General features: G+C 36.9%; 1 protein-coding gene across 3 annotated transcripts in view; it reads left to right on the forward strand.

Annotated features, from left to right (window-relative positions):
• Nucleotides 1–19471, forward strand: part of Sntg1 (syntrophin, gamma 1) — a 741266-nt gene that overhangs the window by 506033 nt on the left and 215762 nt on the right. For all 3 annotated transcript variants that reach the window (XM_005396048.2, XM_005396049.2, XM_005396050.2), the window contains 4 exons: nucleotides 3893–3949; nucleotides 13983–14040; nucleotides 14767–14810; nucleotides 14901–14942. In XM_005396048.2, the coding sequence (XP_005396105.1) occupies nucleotides 3893–3949; nucleotides 13983–14040; nucleotides 14767–14810; nucleotides 14901–14942 (201 nt within the window). The remainder of the gene's footprint in view (nucleotides 1–3892; nucleotides 3950–13982; nucleotides 14041–14766; nucleotides 14811–14900; nucleotides 14943–19471) is intronic.

Below are 19471 nucleotides of genomic sequence, written 5' to 3' on the forward strand. Positions count from 1 at the left end.
TAAGAATTCTTGTCTAACACTTTAATATTCATTAAGTTTGTACTGTCTGTCCGGGTTCTTCGCAAATATTCATCCATGAAGTTGTTACTATATGTGATTTATCAGCATTTTGCAGACTTAAGAACAGGTCCTCTCAGGGCTTAAGTAATCTGGCAAACACGCCAAACTGTGAACACTTGAATCATGGATGGATTCCTTGACTTCAATTTTAATATCCTTTGTAAGTTCGACTTCCCTTTGATAAATTTTACAGTGGTTATTAATCAAAGAGCAATTAATTTTAACCAAGTGCTCTTGTCCTGCTCAGTAAAATATTTACTGAGAAATTGCAATGCATATATAAATTTATTTATATAAATAAAATTATAATGTTGATTTGAAAACATGTTTAATGACAAGTCATAAGAATAAAATAGGGCTGGAGATATAGCTCTGTGGCACAGGCGCCTGTCTGGAAAGCCCAAGATCCTGAGTTCGACTCCCTGTATCAACAACAACAACAAAAAAAGATTTTTAGACCAGGCGGTTCGCAATCAGCCTGGGTTACAAAGTGAGCTCAAGGCCAGCCTGCATTGCACAGGGAGACCCTGTCTCAAAAAGGCAAGAAAGAGGAATATAAATATTATTAAAATTGCTCCACACATTGTCAAGGAGTAGGAAATTTACATTTGTGAATGTTATTGATTTATGCTTACAACTTTTAATAAATATATACTGATCCACACCAAAAGACTATTTGTTAATTATAAATAAATGTTAATATTTCTTATTTTATCACATGGCAATCTTGCTTTTTAAAGTATTATTTTATTTATTAAAAGTTTATATTTGGCTGAGAAAGAGGAAGCTTTCACCTTGCCAAAATAATGAGCTTTTGTTCTGTCTTAAAATATTTAGTAAGAGTCACCAGAAGGACACCTTTTTCTTTTCTTTCTTTTTTTTATATTTTGTATTCCTTTTATTTTAAAAATAAAAGGAGGAAAACATTAACAGATAGACAACCTTTTACAAAATAGCAAAAGAACAATACAAACAATACAGAGTTACAAAGTGGTAGGAAATTAACAATTCTTACTGTATTACTTATTGATATCTTCAAAGTGGTTTCTCATGAAAACAAATAGAGACATGCAATACTGATCAATCAAGGACTCATTAGCTGTTTCTTTCAGCAAAGAAATAGGAGACAGTAGATCAGCTATGTTAATTATCCTGTATATACATACATACAAAATTTCTCCTTCTTTCCCTTCTCTTTTCCCACATCCCAGTTGCCCTTTACCCTTGAGCATTTTGCTGTCATTTCACAATCTCTATCATACCTCTGAGTTTTTATTAACTCTTTCAGGTTTTAAACTAGTGAGACAAAGTGGTGCTTACACATGCAGGTATGACTTGTTTCACTTATGCGTATGTTCTCTAGTTGTGACCATTAATCTATAAAAGCCTCGAGTTTATCTTTCTTTATAGCTGAGTAATATTCCATTATATAAAAGCACCACAATTTTCTTATCCAGTCCTCAGTGGATGGATGTTTGGGTTGCTTCCACAATTTAGCAATTACAAATTGTGCTGCTGTGAACATAGGTGCACATATATCACTGTGAGATGAGGTTGTTAGATCTTCTGGAAAAATACCCAGAAGGGGAATAGCTGGGTTGAATGGGACCTCTAGTCCTAATTTGCTGAGGAATCTCCAAACTGATTTCCACAGTGGTTTCACCAGTCTGCATTCCCACCAGCAGTGGAGAAGAGTTCCTATTTCTCCACAGTCTCACCAGCATTTGTTATTGGTTGATTTCTTAATGCTAGCCATTCTTACTGGGGTAAGGTAGAATCTCAGTGTCAGGTGGAATCACAATCCCTGACCTGAAATTATACTACAAAGCTACTGTAATAAAATCAACCTGGTACGGGCTAAAAAACAGTCCTGAGGATCAATGGAACAGACTGGAAGAAACAGCCACAACCAAAAACACACTCAGCCACCTAATCTTTGATAAAGGGGCCAAACAAACTCACTGGAAGAATGATAGCCTCTTTCATAAATGGTGCTGGAAAAATTGGTTTGCCACCTGCCAAAGACTGAAAATAGACCCAAGTCTATCACCATGCACCAAACTCAAGTCAGCATGGATCACAGATCTCAACATTAAAACAGAAACACTAAATCTATTGGAAGAGAAAGTAAGTAAAAACCTTGAAGACACAGGGGTAGGCAGAGAGTTCATGAACAAAAATTAAATTACATGTGAAACACTTCAAAGAATCAACAACTGTGATCTCATCCTACTGAAAAGTTTCTGTACATCTAAAGAAATCACCAGCAGAGTAGAAAGAAAACCCACAAACTTGGAAAACATTTTAGCTGACTGTCCCTCAGACAAAGGGCTTCTATCTGGAACATATAAAGAGTTAAAAATATCAGGCCCCCAAATTCAAAGACCCAATCCAAAAATGGGCAGCTGAGATGAATACACACTTCTCAGATAAGGAAATACAAATGGCAAATAAATACATGAGAAAATGTTCAACATCATTAGTCATTTGAGAAGTGCAAATTTCTTTTTTTTTTTTGAAATGGGAATCAAACTCAAGAGCTTGCACTTGCCAGGCAGGTAATTTGCCACTGAGCTATATCTCCATCCCATATGTTTCACATTTTCACCCCCTTCAGTAGAGCCCAGGTAGAACAAGGAAGTGAGGAAAAAAATTCATCTATAAGAATGAAAGAAGTTTTTTACTTGTTACTGTCTTTGATGGTTCGATCAGGCATACATTCTTATGTCACATGGACTGAGCAACTTTGTTGAAGAGAAAAGTAGGGATTATCAGTTTCTATCAACTTGTCTTGAGGTCATGTTTCATTTTTGCTGTTTTTCTGTTTTGATTTTGTCTTCATTGTTGTCAGTTTTTTAATTTAAAAAAAAGAATGAAAGATGTGTTTATATTTAGAAATGGTGAACCCAGCCAAATACATTCGGCATCCTGGAAATGCAGAGACCAGATACTGAGCATCTATCCTGAATTCGGGAGGACAAGGATGGTGTTTCACAGGTCTATGGGTTAGGGAAATGTAAGAAGAGGTTAGCTATAGATTTAAACAACAGAGTAGGTTACAGATCAGAGGTTTCAGCCCCTCAGCATTATGCGAAGATGATAGTATTAAAACAGAGTGATTATTATCTAATCAAAAATTACAGACATCCCAAAGTGGCTCTTTGTGTCTTTGTAATTTTCTTAAAGCTTCACAAGCTACTGACTGCCTTACTCTTTCCATTGTAGCAGGACAAACAGGACTGAGTTTGAGAATCAGTAACTGCGTTATCATTATTACATAGTCATGCAATTCATTCTTTCTCCAAATGCACAATTAATACCTGAAGCCGGGTTACTCACCATTCGCATCTCAGACACCGTGTGAATCATTCTCGGACTGTGACACAGCAACCTGCAGCCCAGCTTTCAGACAGCAGCTATTGTGATTTGGTGGAGGGAGAGACAGGTCAAGATGGAAAGTATTTATTGTCGACACTGACTTAGTGTCGTATAACCAAAAACTCGCTACTCCTTAGACAGCAAGAATGTGCAGTGTGAAGATGAGACGTGTAAAAGTGACTATTCCCAAATATGTCCTAAAGTATCTTTGAAAATAACTGTAACTATTCAGAGCTTAGAAGTTTAATAACATGTTCCTTCTTATTTTTGACAAGTATTTGTTTCAAAATTTGGTTTAAAATGTTGAAATACTTTATTCATTACAAGATTAGGGGCCTCTGTACTGTCAAATACTTCTCCCCCCAGCCCTCAGCAACAGCAAAACCTCACAGATGCTGGTGTGTAAATCTCCTATTAGGAAATACTAACCACCCTTAAAAATCCTGTCTTTCAGGAAAGAACGGTGACCATCAGAAGACAAACTGTAGGCGGATTTGGATTAAGCATAAAGGTAGCCTGCATTTCTAGTCTATCCTTCTAGAGGACAAGCTGTACAGGCGGAAATTTTGTGTATTTCAATGCTTGCTGGTTAATAATTAATAATTATGAGAAAAAGGTATAGCAAACTTTCTGATACTTAGAGTACAATGCAATTTGAATAGGATCTTATAGTATCTGGGTCATATATTAGCTTTTTATTTAAACAATTTAGAAAAAGATTTTTTAATTTTACCTGTCTTGACGTTTAGCATAACTCATTAAGTTCCTTTGTTCTGGTTTGTACTAAAATATATGTACATATCCTTCTTTAATCTTCCAGTGTAGGAAACGCTGATTTTCAGTGAATCCACTGAGAACAAGTTATGCTAATAGCACTGATAGCAAGTGAAACATTCCTTGCATTCTATTCATTGCTTTCTTTGTTTAATTTTCACTTTCATTAAAGAAATCCCTTAATGTCATTGAACAATGGCAGGTTCATTTACTATAAAGTTTTAAAGGCTTTTATTTTGGAATACTACTGATTATTAGATATATAGTACATCTGTACTTTATCATGAGTGAAAACGAGACAAATTTTGAAAGGATAAGAAATTAAGTGAATATTAAAGAGTTCACCCAGTAACTGTAATGTCCCTAATAAACCTTTATTTCTGCCTAGATAAGTTAAATTTGACTTTGTCTTGATGCTTTATCTATGTAATGAATATCACTTGTATGTCTCAGAACATGTTTCGCTGAATTTTAACACAGATCAGGTTTTATGCTCGGAAAGATGCCCTCTGAATTTTGTGAATATCGTCTTCAGTCAACTTTCTGAAATGACCCGGGAAAGAGGTCAATATGTGAAAGCTCTGTGTTGTCGGTAATGAGAATATTGCCTACAAAACATCAGTTCTAAAATGTGGTTTGCACTTCCTGTACCTATCAGCAGCTAAGACCATGGGGACATGCAGAACAAATTACAAGATGTATAAACTATGCCATGAGAATTGTATAATTCAATAGACAAGCTTTTTCGGTTTTGATTGTTTTTCTGCCAAGATAGATATTAAGATTCAGAAAAATCTAGAGGCAAAATTAAAGGCGTACCATTAAATATACTAGAAAGTCCATGAACAAAATCAAGCAGCAAATTTGATTTCATTTGCATAATGCATTTTTCCTGATCCTGGCAAGGATTCTATTTCAGTAATGGAACTAAATTAATTTTATACCAATGAGAAATGTTCCTTCCCTTTTCTGTTTTAATCTATAATTTAAACCCAGTAACACAATGCTGTTTATTTTTACTTAAATGGCATATTTTAGCTTAGTGTTTAAAACATTATGAATTTTGTTAAATTCATCTTTGCAGACTAATACTTTCATTATTTCAATTCAAATATATAATATAGTAATTTTTTCAAAAAAGTGTATATTTACTTTGTTTTGCCTCTTTTTGAGACAAGGTCTCCCTATGCATTTCAGGCTGGCTTTGAGTTCACTTTGTTGCCCAGGCTGGGCTCAAACTCACAAGGATCTTCCTGCCTCAGCCTCCCGAGTGCTGCAATTGCAGGCATGCAAAGTTATGGTCGTGAAACTAATATTTGAGCTATGTGTTTGCCCTTTTTTTAAGAATATTTAATGAAAAAGGGGATTATTGTACACACAGACACTAACCCTCAAAGAGCATCCAAATTTTTATTTAGAGTGTTATACATTCACCATAAAACAATTGCTTTTATGGGTTTGTCTTTTGGTTTTCTTAATACTGACTTTTGAATTTTTCATTTCTATTTTGCAACTATCTTTCATTCTGGTTATGTTTATCAAAATATTAAAATACTGTAAGTAAAGATATCAATATACAACTCCCTTTTCTTTGTCATGCTAGAATTATATAAACTACTGTTTATTAGCAGTATTTTCTTTAGAATTGAGAATTTTAAAACATATATATGTAATGAACATTTTTAAAAAGCTATTCTAAACTAGAAGAAGAATAATATTGTAATGCTGAATCATTTGTTTATTGCTACCAGGAGAAATTTTGAGTGAATAATATAATTGTGCATATAAATATGCAAACACATACTTTACCTTTATTTGTTTCAGTTAAATAATTACATCTGACACATGCTAGAGGTTTTACAGTAAGCATTATTAATTAAAACTTTTAATATCTCAACAAGGAATAGCAGAAGGAAGATGATATGTTAGCCAGCTAAAAAGTCAATCACCAACAGTGTTAGTATTCATACAGGTCTGAAGTGAATTTCACTTGATTTAGAACACAGAGTATGTCAGTTTTGCCTTCCAAAATAACTATTTTGTTACAAAGTTGGCTGAACATTAAGCAAACAGGCTTTGGAGTCAGAAAACACTAAAATATTTTAACATAATCTCTTAGCAGCCCAAGGCAGCTTGCTGTGCTCTCACTAATCTCGGTTCCTAGCACTTTCCTGACGTAGTCACCAACATGCCTGGAAGAATTCCTCAGTTCTCCAATGTTGCAGTCGGTGCTCTCAAATTTGATGGGCAACAATGCAAAGGGGATTCTGGCTTCTTCGTAAGGTTTGGTTTGTTAACACGCTTCAGTGACTCTAATGACAGGCAACTTACTCTCTGTGGCTGCCAATGGCTCAACATCCTTGGTGCCCATTTCCCATGGGGCACCATCCGAAGCCTTCTCCTCAGACAGAGTCCTTTCAGGGAAGTTTGCCTGCAATAAAATAGATCAACCTTTACATTTATTTTCTCCCCCTTGTATAAGACAATGTTGAACTTCTGATTATGTTTATCAAAATATTAAAATACTGTGCAGGCGGCTTGCAGAATGAGGCAGTTGTACGCCTATCATTTCATAGAGAACTTTGACAACTTCCCTTGAAGGCCTAATGTTAGAATGTGCTGTAGGACACACAAAAGGAGTTTTTCATCTCAAACGTTCCTCAAATGCCAAATAAGAAGAAGGAACATAAATTTAAAGATGAAAGTTAATTGTACTTGATTTAAATTTTTTAAAAAGATTTCTAAATTTATATTTTCTTTTTTTGGGCGGGGGAGTACCAGTGATCAAACTCACAACCTTGCGCTTGCCAGGCAGGCGCTTATGCCACTAAGCTATATCCCCAGCCCTGTTTGTATTTTCAAGTTTTATGTGCTGTCCTTCCTGTTGTTGCTTCTGTTTTTTTAACCTTAAGAAATATTTTGTTTTGCCTTCTTGGTAATTTCTTAAAAACTCTGTGACTCTTCTTTGAAAGTCAGACTTTTTAATGTTATATCCAAAGATATTAGACTGTAAGTGTGGACTACAGCACCGAAAAATAAAAGCCTCAATTATATTCACATGTATGGAAGAACCACTGATTCATCTTCATAGACATTGTTATCCTTTAAAGACTTCACCTTCCACCATTTTATAACAAAAATGAAAAGATAAAGACCAAAGCTGCCTACATATTTGTGATTTCTCCAAATACGAAGAACACAGAAACGGCACAGTCTAAGCTGAGAGGCAGTTCTGAGCACCTGCTGCGCATGGTGGCAGACGTCCTGACCAGACAGCACCATACACGAGGCTGTTATGCTTCTTCCCATATTCCCAGGGCCTGGTTAGGGCGTGACCTCAGCCCTAAAATCACAAGCAGCTCTCTAGTCTTTGAGGCGTTTGCCTATCCCTGGATTGAGCTTCTCTCTCTGCCCTCTTGTTCTGTGTTACAGTAATTCTTCTTTACCCTTTCGCAAGTCTACTAGGATCAAAGGATTAAGTCAACCAGCTGTAAGAAGATGAAATCTGAGCACACACACAGTGGTACCCAGGCCATCTTCTTTACCAGACCTTTGATCTCTAAGCTCCTCCTGTAGGACCCTCAGGAGAGATGTCCACCTCCCTCGCTGATGAGAGCTCCTGTGGAGGCCTTTTGCACTGTGCCCAGCCTGCCCTGGGATCTCCAGGAAGCCTTGCTTATTTAAGCTCTTTTTCTCTCGGGTTGCCTTTCAGAGGCACTCTCATCCCTGCTGTAATTTGAACTTTGGGTCATCTTTGACCATGATCTCCTGGTTGTTGGCATTTTTCAGTTTTCTTTATTTCAAACATATCTCAAACATTATGAACTGGGTGTTTTTTCCTGGTGTTTGTTTTTTTAAGTTTGCCTCCCAGCAGAAAATCAAGCTTTTCTAGTAACACTTTTTCCTGATTTCCACAAAAGCCACACTTGTGTTTGTGCAAAACCTGCACAAAAATACTACTGAACTTTTCTTACAGAAGCACGCATTTCTTTTGTTCTCACAATGACCCGCCTTCCTTGGTAGTGGTCAGATTTATCAGGTTCACCTGCTGGCTTTCTGCATCCATGCTGTTCTGGCACATGGCCTCCGACTTGATTAGCTTTAAATTGCACCAGCATTTTACCCGTGTTGTCTGGTTCTTCTCCCAGGTCTGGGCAACTTTATCTTTCCTTTAAGGTCCTTCTGACAGATTCTTCCTTTCAAATGTTCCTCCCTTCAGTCCATGCAATCCTGAGAGTTACCTTTGTATAAATAATGCCACACACTCTACAACAGCATCCAGGGATGTCGCCAAGGTTTGCATTACAGTACCAAATAATTGAGTATTTTTGCCTCAATCTACTTACAAGAATATAACAAGGACAGTCACTCTGAAGCAAGGTACCATCTTGCCTTGGTGAGACTGACTTATTTCCTATATATTTAAATTAGAAGTTCATATTTGCATAGTACTAAACTATAACTCTGTCATTGTAATTTCTTTAAATAATCACCTTTTAACTAAAGGGTGTTTTAGCTACTATTATCAGACAATATGTACAATATTTTCTAATAAATTCATCTTTGCTTATATCAACAATAATCTATCAGTGCTCATCAAGTAAGTGCATTTAATCAAGAGTGATTTCTATTTGGAAACAGTAACTTTTCAGCTTCACAAATATAATTATAATTATTGTTACTATTAGTCATATTATAATTTATGAACAATTGCAATATTTATGATCTGCACATGAAGTGCCATAGTCAGAGCTGAGAGCATTTCACATTCTATTTAATTTGGCTTAATTATCCAGCAAAGCAGATAGCTATTGTTACCCCTTCCATAGACAATGTTTTAAAAATTAATAGTTTCAGTAATGTATCCATTGTTGTAAGTGGCAGAACTGAATCTCCGCTTCACCTAAAGCTGATGACATAGTCCTTACTCTTAATGTCATTCCTCATATTTATAAAACCTAGACTAAATTATCTCTAAACTTTCCAGTGGGAAACACAAATCATGCTTCCTCTAAGCTGCTCCCATTTTGTTTTATTTAAAACTAAAACAAATAGGTAAAAATGGCCAAGTTAATCAAGTCACTTCCTAATGTCTAGAGTCAGATATTAGCAGTATCAAATCTAACAAATAAAAAATGCCTTCATAGTACCTGAAATAATTTTCTGTTTTTGAGATTTACTAGTGACTTCTGGGCAAAAGTTTGTAGATCAGAACTGTTATTATAAGTCAATACACATTTGTATGAATTTCTCACCAGCTTCTCCGTGCATTCCTGTACTAGAGTCTAATTCACTAGTTTCCACCAAACAGAAATGAAGTGTCCTTTTCCCACTCAGAAATAGTATGTAACAGGCAAATAGTTAACCTTACTTTCAAGATTATGGTTTATTTCCAGGAGACAGTTAAAACCACTACACAATTATTACTTTGAAAGATGATTAGTTTAATTAATTTTTTGAGAAACAATTCATGTTCTTTAAGTTTACACTCATTTAAAGGGTACAACTAAAAATTTTTAGTTCATGTTACGGACATAAACCACCACTGATACAATTTTAGAACATTTTATCTTCTCAAGAAGAAGCACTAAATACTTTTGCCATTGATCCTTTACTCCTGAGTACCCATTGATCTACTTTTATCTTAGTAGATTTCCATGGTATAGGTTTTCATATGGAAGGAATCATATAGTATATAGGAAAGGCTATTAATTTTTCTAAAGCCAATGTAAATGATTTCAACAGATTTTGATGGGATCCAGATAGATGATGAAATATATTTGGTCATATTCCTTCAGGGAATATTTTAAAGGTATTTCTCCCAAACTTGTCCACTTTTGCTCTACCTTGTTCCCATCTGGGCTAAGTTTTTTCTGACTCTGAATTTAAGAAAAATGCCAAGGTTTGTGCATCTTTTTAATCCCCAGGGCCCAGAATATAATTAACTGGTCGATTTCAATAATGAAGATACTGAACGGAAAATATTTATTAACAAGTTTTCTGTTATTCTAAAAACATTCTAGGTTTGATTTGGTGGTATTTTTAAAATTTATTTTAAAAGATAAAAGAAGGAAAACATATTAACAAACACACATATTTGTAAACAGACATCCGTTGACAAACTAGCATAAGAACAATACAAACAAAACAGAGTTACAGACAAAGTTGTAGGAAATTAACAATGGTTGATGTATTACTTATTGATATCTTCAAAGTGGTTTCTCAGGAAAAGAAATAGAGACGTACGAGATTCATCAAACAAGTAATCATGAACTGTTCCTTTCTTTAGAGCAATGGAAGACAGTAGTACAACTATGTTAGCTATCCTGTATGTACATACTTACATAATTTCCCTTTCTCTTTTCCCACACCCCATTTGCCCTTTACTTTTGAGCATTTTCCTTTCCTTTCATTATGTTTATGATACCTCCTAGTTTTTATTCACACTTTCAGGTCCTGCACTAGTGAGACAATACAATGCTTACACGTGCAGTTCTGATTTATTTCACTTATGAGTATGGTCTCTAGTTGTGACCATATACCTGTAAAAGCCTCGAGTTTATCTTTTTTTATACCTGAGTAATATTCCATTATATAAAAGTACCACAATTTTTTTTTAATAATGATTCTGGCAAAAGAATTGTACAGAGTTCTTCAAATAGTTTAAATGGGATTCATAACTTTGTTTCTTTGCTAGCTGTAATATCAACTACACTTTATAAAAAGGACATTGTGGGATAGATTAATGCATGCTTTGATATGTGAGCTTCACTTTCGGACATTCAGTCACTTTCCCTAATATTGAACCTTATTATACCACTGGAATGACACGGTTTGGGTGATTCACGATTTCTGATTTCTCCAACTCTTGGTTATGGACCCTGCTCCGTGGGCCAGAGATATGTTGGGAAGAAGTGGGGGACAGAAGCCCTGTTCTGAGCTCAGGCATTTACTTTAGTGGGAAAGTAGAGTGATCAAATGATTATCTATATAAATACGTATATATCACAGCTATCGTCCATTGCTGCATAAAAGAATTACTCTAAGTAATTAACAAAAGTGGGGCATTTTACCTAAAATCTCAAATGTAAGAGGGAATGCACAAGGTTAAGAGTGAAAAATAACATTCTAGGAAGAGAAGATAGTAAATACTGATGTCTTCTGGAATTCAGTGATAAAGTGCTAAGCCGAGAGGCTGAGGTCACACAACAAGGGTTGTGAAGGATTTAGATTGTTAATTGTGGGAGGAATCTTATTACCTCTTTTAAAGAAAGTGAGCCTCATTATTTGGTTCTTATCTGGAAAACCATAAATTTCCTCATTTATGTCCTGAAGTAAAACTAATTAGCTATGAGAGCTGAGCTGTCCTCACATATCAACTAATAAAAGAACGTACAGTAATTTTAAATCCCAATTTTTATCTTCTGAGTTTTGTTTTAAAATTTGCCACCCAATCAACAAAGCCATTTCTTGAGATTAGTTAAAAGTTTTTCATAAAGCTCCAAGTGCCCCGTTCAAAAGCTAAACAGTGCCTCTCCCCACAAAAAAATAAACTTTTCTTGCACTGAATCTGGATAAATTTTACATGTAAAGTTACATGTGAAATGTTTTCCTGTGCTGCCAGTTACTTGGATTAAAAATTTAAACATTAAGAAAATCTCTCAATTTTGCAGTGGAATGAGGAAAAAATATATAAAATGCAAAAATAATTGAACAGAAGCCACAGGGCAAAAGAGTGGAGTAGACTATGTTGTTCCTTCTCCAGTATAATTGACTTCCAATACTGGTTGAATAATTCATCTTCTTCTATCACCAAGAACTTCATCAAGTTGATGATCTGAGTCAGTATCTCTTTCTTCAAAAGAAGTGTAGCAGCATTCTCAACATCTTTTCCAATTTCTAAGTATCTCAAGGAATTATCAGTGACCATAGGCTGAAAATTTAATTTTAATTTTTTAGTTCACATCTTATTTTCAATCTTTACTTGAAATCTTTATCTCAAACAACATTATTCTGTGTACTGGGGTTTCGTCTGTGTACAAAACAAACTACCAAACACTTTCATAATCTTATATAACTAACATTTTAATTAGGGATGTGGAAGAAAAAAATAAGAAATAATTAATAAGTAAAAAGTTTATTAGTACTATAGCAAGTTAGAAAAGAAGAAAATTAGTACACACAATTGGAAGTAGTGGCCTCTTACATATTCGGGGGCTTAGAGTGGGTTAGTTCTGCCCTCATTTTAATTTCATGGGATTTCACTAGTTACCTTAAAGCTAGACTACATAAGAGTCTAGGTTTAGCTATCATGTCTTCAGAGTTTATTGTGCACAAGATGAGCACCAATTTCTATCACATAATCAGTCACAAGTCACCACCCCTTTGATCAGATGAGAGACTGGACACCATCTGGGACAGGGTCAGGGCTTTCAGAGACAGACTAAGAGACAGATTCACAAATAGAAGCCAGGTAGCTGAGCAGGTGGCTCTCTCTGCAGTTAGTGAGGGCTGGGGTGGATGGATATTAGGTCTGTGGGAAATAGTGAGGAAAACATAATAGGGTATTATGTCAGTCTGAGTAGACATTTTCTATTATCATATTTGTTGTGCCTCCTTTTATAGTGTCTAAGAAACATTCCACTGGCCATGAAAACAATCGAATATTACTATTTTTTTTTCCTCAAAAGTGATTGTCTATCTTCTTTTTTTTTTTTTTTTTTTTTTTTTTTTTTTTTTTTTTGGTTTTTCTCCGGTACTGGAACCGAACTCATGACCTTGCACTTGCCAGGCAGGCGCTTTTGCAGCTGAGCTAAATCCCCAGCCCCAGTGATTGTCTATCTTCTACTTAAAGTATAAAAATGGACATTGATAAGGAAAAGGTTCATTACCAAAGCATTTGTTTCCTTAAAAAAAATTGAGGGTTTTCATACATTAAAGATGAACAAACCCAATAGAATTTTGCTTGTCTTTGTAACTTCCTTTTGTTACCTTTTATACATTTTATTCCTTCATATACTTGAGTTTTCACCTGTTTTTACCTTTCTCATCTCTGTTGCAATAAAACAGGTTTTTATGAGGCTTTAGTCATAATTTCTTTTATTCTTAGATGATTTTTGTCCAATAACAAAGTGCTGCTGTGATATTCTTGGCAGTCTATTTCATTGTGTCTTTTATAGTATGCGCTTTCACACAAACAATAATCTAATACTAATTAAGGAAATGCAAATGAGGCTCTTTCCTTTACTCATTTGCACATCTTGATTTTGTTTATCTGTTTGTGCTGCTAAAGGTCTTGCTGATCACTTGACATTCAGACAGGTCTCTGCCATTGGTTGGAGTATAGAAACTTAGCCAGAGAATCAAAATCCATAATAATCTGGTATTGAGAGTCCAAATAAGAATTCCTACCCTGGATAACATTTCTACAATGGATTTTGAAAGAATGTCTATTTAGAAACTCTATTATGTCTAAATTGCACCAATAAACTTAATTTTAAAAATATTTAGAAATATCAAAACTTTGTCAAACTTTTTTGAGAAATAAAAACTTTCAAAGTCAATTGCTACTCATTATTGGATCGCTCAGGAAAGTTCTACACAGGTAGAGAGGTTTGTGGTCGCACTCTCTACTTATTGAAGAAATAACCTAGGTTTATTTAAATTTCACTGTGTGTCCAGTTAATATGCATTCATCACCTATACAGCTTCTTAGCTAGAAGCTACTTTTTTTTAATTAAAAGATACTATATGCAATTTTCTTTTTTTAGGGAGGAGCAGAGCATAACATTCCAGTTGTCGTTTCAAAAATCTCCAAAGAACAAAGAGGTAAGGTGTTAGATGATAATACGGTAGCCATTCCTTTGTAAGTATTACTGTTTCTTGATGTCCAGGAACTCAGTGACTGACTCTGAGGATTTCATTATAGAGAGAGAACAGAGATGAAAAATCAGTACACCACGTGACCATGTCTGAGTTAAGGAGTGCCTCACTTTTCAATTTTTTAAATACAGAAACAAAACCAATGACAACTACTCACATTGAGTAAAGGCAACCCTATTTACTACTCATTTTTGGCAGTACTTATGTGCAATTTTAGTCATTTGACCCTTCCTATGCAAATTCACCATGAAAGTCAATAAAGATATATAACAATTATTCCTATGCCTAAAATCAATAAAACCACATAATAATTACAAATAAACTTGGAGACATTTGTACAGTTTATGGAGTGGATGTTTGTCTAAAACTTTGTTAAAGAAAAATCCTAAGAGCCTAAGAAAATTTGGTGTCCATCCAGAAAAAGTATTAATTTTTAGCAACCATCGTGTTTGAGATAGACTAAATAGAAATATCCCTCTTGTGATTCAGTAATTAAAGTGGGTTGAGTCATATTATAGTTTTGCATTTCCATTCTTTGTGGATTTTCAAAGATATTAACAATATAGAACATTAAATTTTGTTTCATGTGTCAGTTTAATCTTTAATTAAAAGAAAGCACATATGTTTGGTGAAAATAGTCAATACGTAATCATGTGATCTTTTCATTTTCAGCGGAACTTTCGGGGCTACTGTTTATCGGAGATGCAATTTTGCAGGTACAAATTTTATCCTTGTATCTCTGGCACCAAAATATAAAGTCAATTTGCAGCACGCTATATGAAACTATGCTTTTATATTCATTGCAGATAAATGGAATTAATGTCAGAAAATGCAGGCATGAAGAAGTGGTGAGTTTACTTTTCCTTAATGTCAGAATTTTCTTCATACCCAAATAAGGATTTAGTGATTGCCAAAAACTATCATTATATTCATTAGGAGGGGATGACATTGGTCATCAGTGTTGTCAGACTTTCAAAGCGTTCCCTAACTGATTTTACGTTTCCTCTTAGAAATAGATTAGTGGAGACAATCTACCATGAATTGTATTTTAAAGGAATACTTCAGAATGGTACTTGTTATGTTTTTCCATTTTTTTCTATTAATCTCTACCAGTTCATGTACACACCAAACATCTCTAGGCAAAATATATTTTTAAATCCTAGCAATGTGATAAGGTTGTAAACAATTAATCTGAGATAGAAATACAAAAGGCCAAGGCCTTCCTTTGTCCTGACAGCCATGAATGGGCCATGAGGAGAAGGCGGCTATCATGTTCTTTCCCTGAGGTAGGCACTACTGTTGCCTCTCTCAGGAGCCACAGAGTTTGAGGAGGCAGCCGGGCCCATTCTGGTATTCTCCACAGTCCCTGTAATGCCAGTTGCCCCTGATTAATCAATAGTCCCGCCTGGAGATGCCACAAAATTCACACCAGCCACTGTTTTAGCTTGAGGAGGCTCAGCGGCTTTGAGCAAGACGGCTAAGCGTGTCCTCTGTGCCCTAAAGCTGCTGCACAAGATGCGGCCCTGGCTGCCACAGCCTTGCAATGCTGACCTAGTCGCGATGGCCCTGCCTCAGCTGACTCTAGGTGGCTTTGCCCTGCTCCCCAGATCCGCCCTGCTCCCACCTCCCGCTGCAGTCAGGGCACACTAGCGCCTGCGCTGTGGCACAGCGGATGAGGAAGGCTTCACTCGGTGTTCCTATTTCCTGTCGAGGGAGAGTGGGTTGCCCGGGCTGCACTAAAGGGCTCACTGGTACTAAAGGTTATGACCCTGGAAGACTTAGGGGTGGAGGTGCACTGAAGATCTGTGTTGTGTGAGGCCTGGGGCCAATCAGCAAAGGGGAGGACTGGCACCCCTGGAAAGCCCACGTCCAGAAGCCAGTAGAGAAGGCCCAGAGCCAGGGCAGGTCTAGAAGCGGCCACGGGCAGATGACTGAGGCCTGAAGCGTGAGGCCGTTGGCCAAGGAAGAATGAAAGGGCTGAGAGGAGAAGCGGGCAGCCAAGGCCGCTTGTCCCAGAGGAGCCCACAGCGGAGGACCCAGGGAGGCAGCAGACCTTGCTGCTTGCGATCCAGAAGCTGCAACGGGGCCTACAAGGTCCGGCTGTGGCGGAGCTGATGGGGTGGCTAGAGGCTGCCAGGAGCCGTATCACTGGGAGTTAGGAGGCCCTGGCGCCCAAGGCTCAGACCGATGGCACACAGAGCTGAGGGTCTCTTCCCGGAAAGCCTGGAGCCACTAACCCACTGGTGCCATTGCATTTGGAGACCGCCGTCCCAATTTGACAGAACAACTTTCTTGGTAGAAAATTGATTTCTGTAAAATTTCAAATTGAAGAGCATATAAAGATTATATGTGCATGCATGCGCGTATGTGCATGGCAGTTCCTGTAGCCAAATTTTGGTGGGAGAGGGAGCTTAGTCTCAAGCCTGACAGCTTTTCTGTAGGAATAGCCGTTGTCGGTTTTTACTGTGCTTTTTTTTCAGTGCTTCAAATCTATGCATATTCCAAAAACCCCAAATTAGATATTCTAATTAAGTTTGCATGGGCCTGTCTTGATCACTTTTCTCTCATTGCTGAGACAAAATACCTGACATTCAAAATTAAAGAAGGAAAAGTTTATTTAGCTCATAGTTTGTGGAGGTTTCAGCAGACAACCAGCAGGCTCTATGGCAAGGTGATAGGGTACAGGGGCAACACTTTAAGGCAGCAGAAGACAGCAAAAGCAGCAAGAGCAAAGCGGGGGAGAGCAAGCCTCTTTTCCTCCCTTATATTGTAAGCAGGCTACCTGCCCTCCCGTAGGTGTAGCACTCACACCATCTCTGTGCCCTCCTCTTATACAGGCTCAGGATGTTTACAAAGCGAGGACACTGGCCCTCTGCTGAGTCACTGAGTTAAACTTCTAAACTTCTGAAGTTGACACAATGTATCAACTATTACAGGGTCCGTAAATTAGGATTTTTCTTTTTCTCATTTTCTTTCTTGCTTGCTTGCTTTATGGCTTCCTTGCTTTCTCCTCTCCCTCTTTTTCTTTCCCTCCCTCCTTCCCTCTCTCCGTTCCTTCCTTCCTTTTTTTTCAGTACTGAGACCAAAACTCAGAAGGTCTCCACCACTGAGCTCTATCCTCACCCCTTTTATTTTGAAACAAGGTTCCACTAAATTAGCTCGAGCGGTCTCAGATCCGTGACTCTCTCTTGCCTCAGCCTTGGGAATGTGAAGTTTAGCAATCATTTGAAGTGGATCCGTTGCAGATTGGTTCTAAACTACTTTGTGGTAGAAATGTTAAAGCAGTTTTGTTGAGAATGTTAAAAATCATGAACAATGATAAGGAAATGAGTAGGACGGTGGTAGGACAGCTGAGGAATGTCTGTCCTGACTGTCTGAATATCATTCATAGAGCTGTCGTTGTGTTTCTGTGCCTGCTTCTAAGGGAAGGGTAGAGGAGAAATTATATTCAAAAGTTTATGACAGTATCAATCAAAATGAAAGGTACTCTGTGCCTTTGTTACTCACGGCACTAGTTCATTCAATTCTGGGTACATTTCTCTGGTGTTTACATATTTCAAATTTCAGAATGTCAACTTCAAGTGTCCTTGAAATAGCACATTGTCTCGAGTAGTGACATTACAGAGCCCTTGATTGTGAGCGCCTGGCATGAGTGATAAAGATTTGTTAGCATTCAACACTTGACTTTGTTTTCTCAAAATATTACTTGGGCCATCCTGTCTCTGAACATTGTGTAAAATGTAAGTATTTCAGGTCTCGGATTTCCTACAAATACGTGCCAAAAAAACCAGTATGTTAGGAGCCGTTTGGTATAAGAGAACAGCACACCTTTGTTTCTGCAGATTCCCCTGTCTCTTTAAAGATAGCCCTGTGAGCAAAGATGCTTTTATCTTTATACTTTAAGTACAAAGTGATTTCAAACTCATTCTCCAGAGAATAAAAACAGAGTGCATTTGCTTTTAAAACCATGTGCTGTTCACTGGAGCCAAGCTTGCAATGTACTCGTCAGAAGCAGGCAGTGTGCTTAGGCGGAAGTGGTGGCGGAACTTTGATTGCACAGGTTAGCATGCTTGGAGAGATCAGAATGCACTCATAGCCCCTTCAGATGGGCTCATTCTGAATCAGAGGAAACAAGCTTGAGATTGTGATAAAAATTATATTTAGCCCTTCATAGTAAAGTTATTTTGGGGAAAACTTAACCCTGCAAGCTTTGAAATATAGGTACTAATATTTTTATTTAGTACCTATATATTTTAGTTAGTACCTAATATTTTTATTTTTCAATTTTTTGATTTTCCAAAAGCAGCGAGATGCTTTGATCCTCACATTATTACCCAAGCAAATGGATTTACAACTCCGAGAGAATGATGTATTAATTAAAAGTTTAATAGTGAACTTACACGGCTAGAAAAAGCACAAAAGCTCAGGGGATATAAATAGTTTTGAAATAGCAAATTGACATAACACATTCCTTACAGCATTTCAGATTTAGAAAAAAGGGGGCGGGCATAATGTGTTGTGTGTGTAATTTTTCTTTTATTGACTTAGTATAATTCACCCACATTGTTAAAAATTCAGCATTTTGCCCCCATCAGCCTTACTCTTAGGAAAGTTTTGATAGTATGGCTGTCACTTTTGATTTGGAGTTACAGCTTTGATCTACTGAATGTCAGTGGATTTGTCCATGAAATTCTCTTGCCAAATCCCTAAAATTAGATCATTGTAAAATCTGCTTCTCTCTCTTTCCCATAGTTCTAGTTTACAATAATCAGTTCTGTGCTTTCCACATAGCACTCCCGGTGTTCTCCCTGGAAGATCAGTATGGAAAATAAATGCACGGTGGCTTTTGATTAAGGAAAACCAAAACCAGTTCTCAGTGCTGATTTGCACAATGTGGAATATACGGGGCTTCCACTCCCAGAAGCAGTTGTGTACAAATCCTAGTTCAAATGCTCACTATCATTCTAATTTCAGTGGAATGAACTTGCCTTTTCTTAGTTCTGTTATGTATCAATAAAAATGAACTAATCATAATTGATCTGATAGTTTAAAGAGCATAAAATAGATCAATCTTCTAATGCATGTCTGGCCACTTAAGAACAGTTATCTGTTACTTTATGCCATGAAGTATCGTGACTTCGTGAGCTGGCACTCTTCCCCCTTTCGCTAGCAGCATCTCTGGGTCAGTGTTGCCCGGTGTCTCCTGGAGAGCCTTGCTGGCCTGGGGAAATCCACAGAGATAGTACTGACTATGCTAATGGCCGGCATCCCAAACTCCACTTGCCAATTTCAGTGAGGAATTGAAGTCAGCCTTTGAAAGGTGAAGGATTTTTATTCATTCAAGTAGGGCATATTTTGTTTCTGATGTGAATAGTAT

This window comes from Chinchilla lanigera, unplaced genomic scaffold (genome assembly GCF_000276665.1).
Source record: "Chinchilla lanigera isolate Chin_1 unplaced genomic scaffold, ChiLan1.0 scaffold00053, whole genome shotgun sequence".
Classification (NCBI taxonomy): domain Eukaryota; kingdom Metazoa; phylum Chordata; class Mammalia; order Rodentia; family Chinchillidae; genus Chinchilla; species Chinchilla lanigera.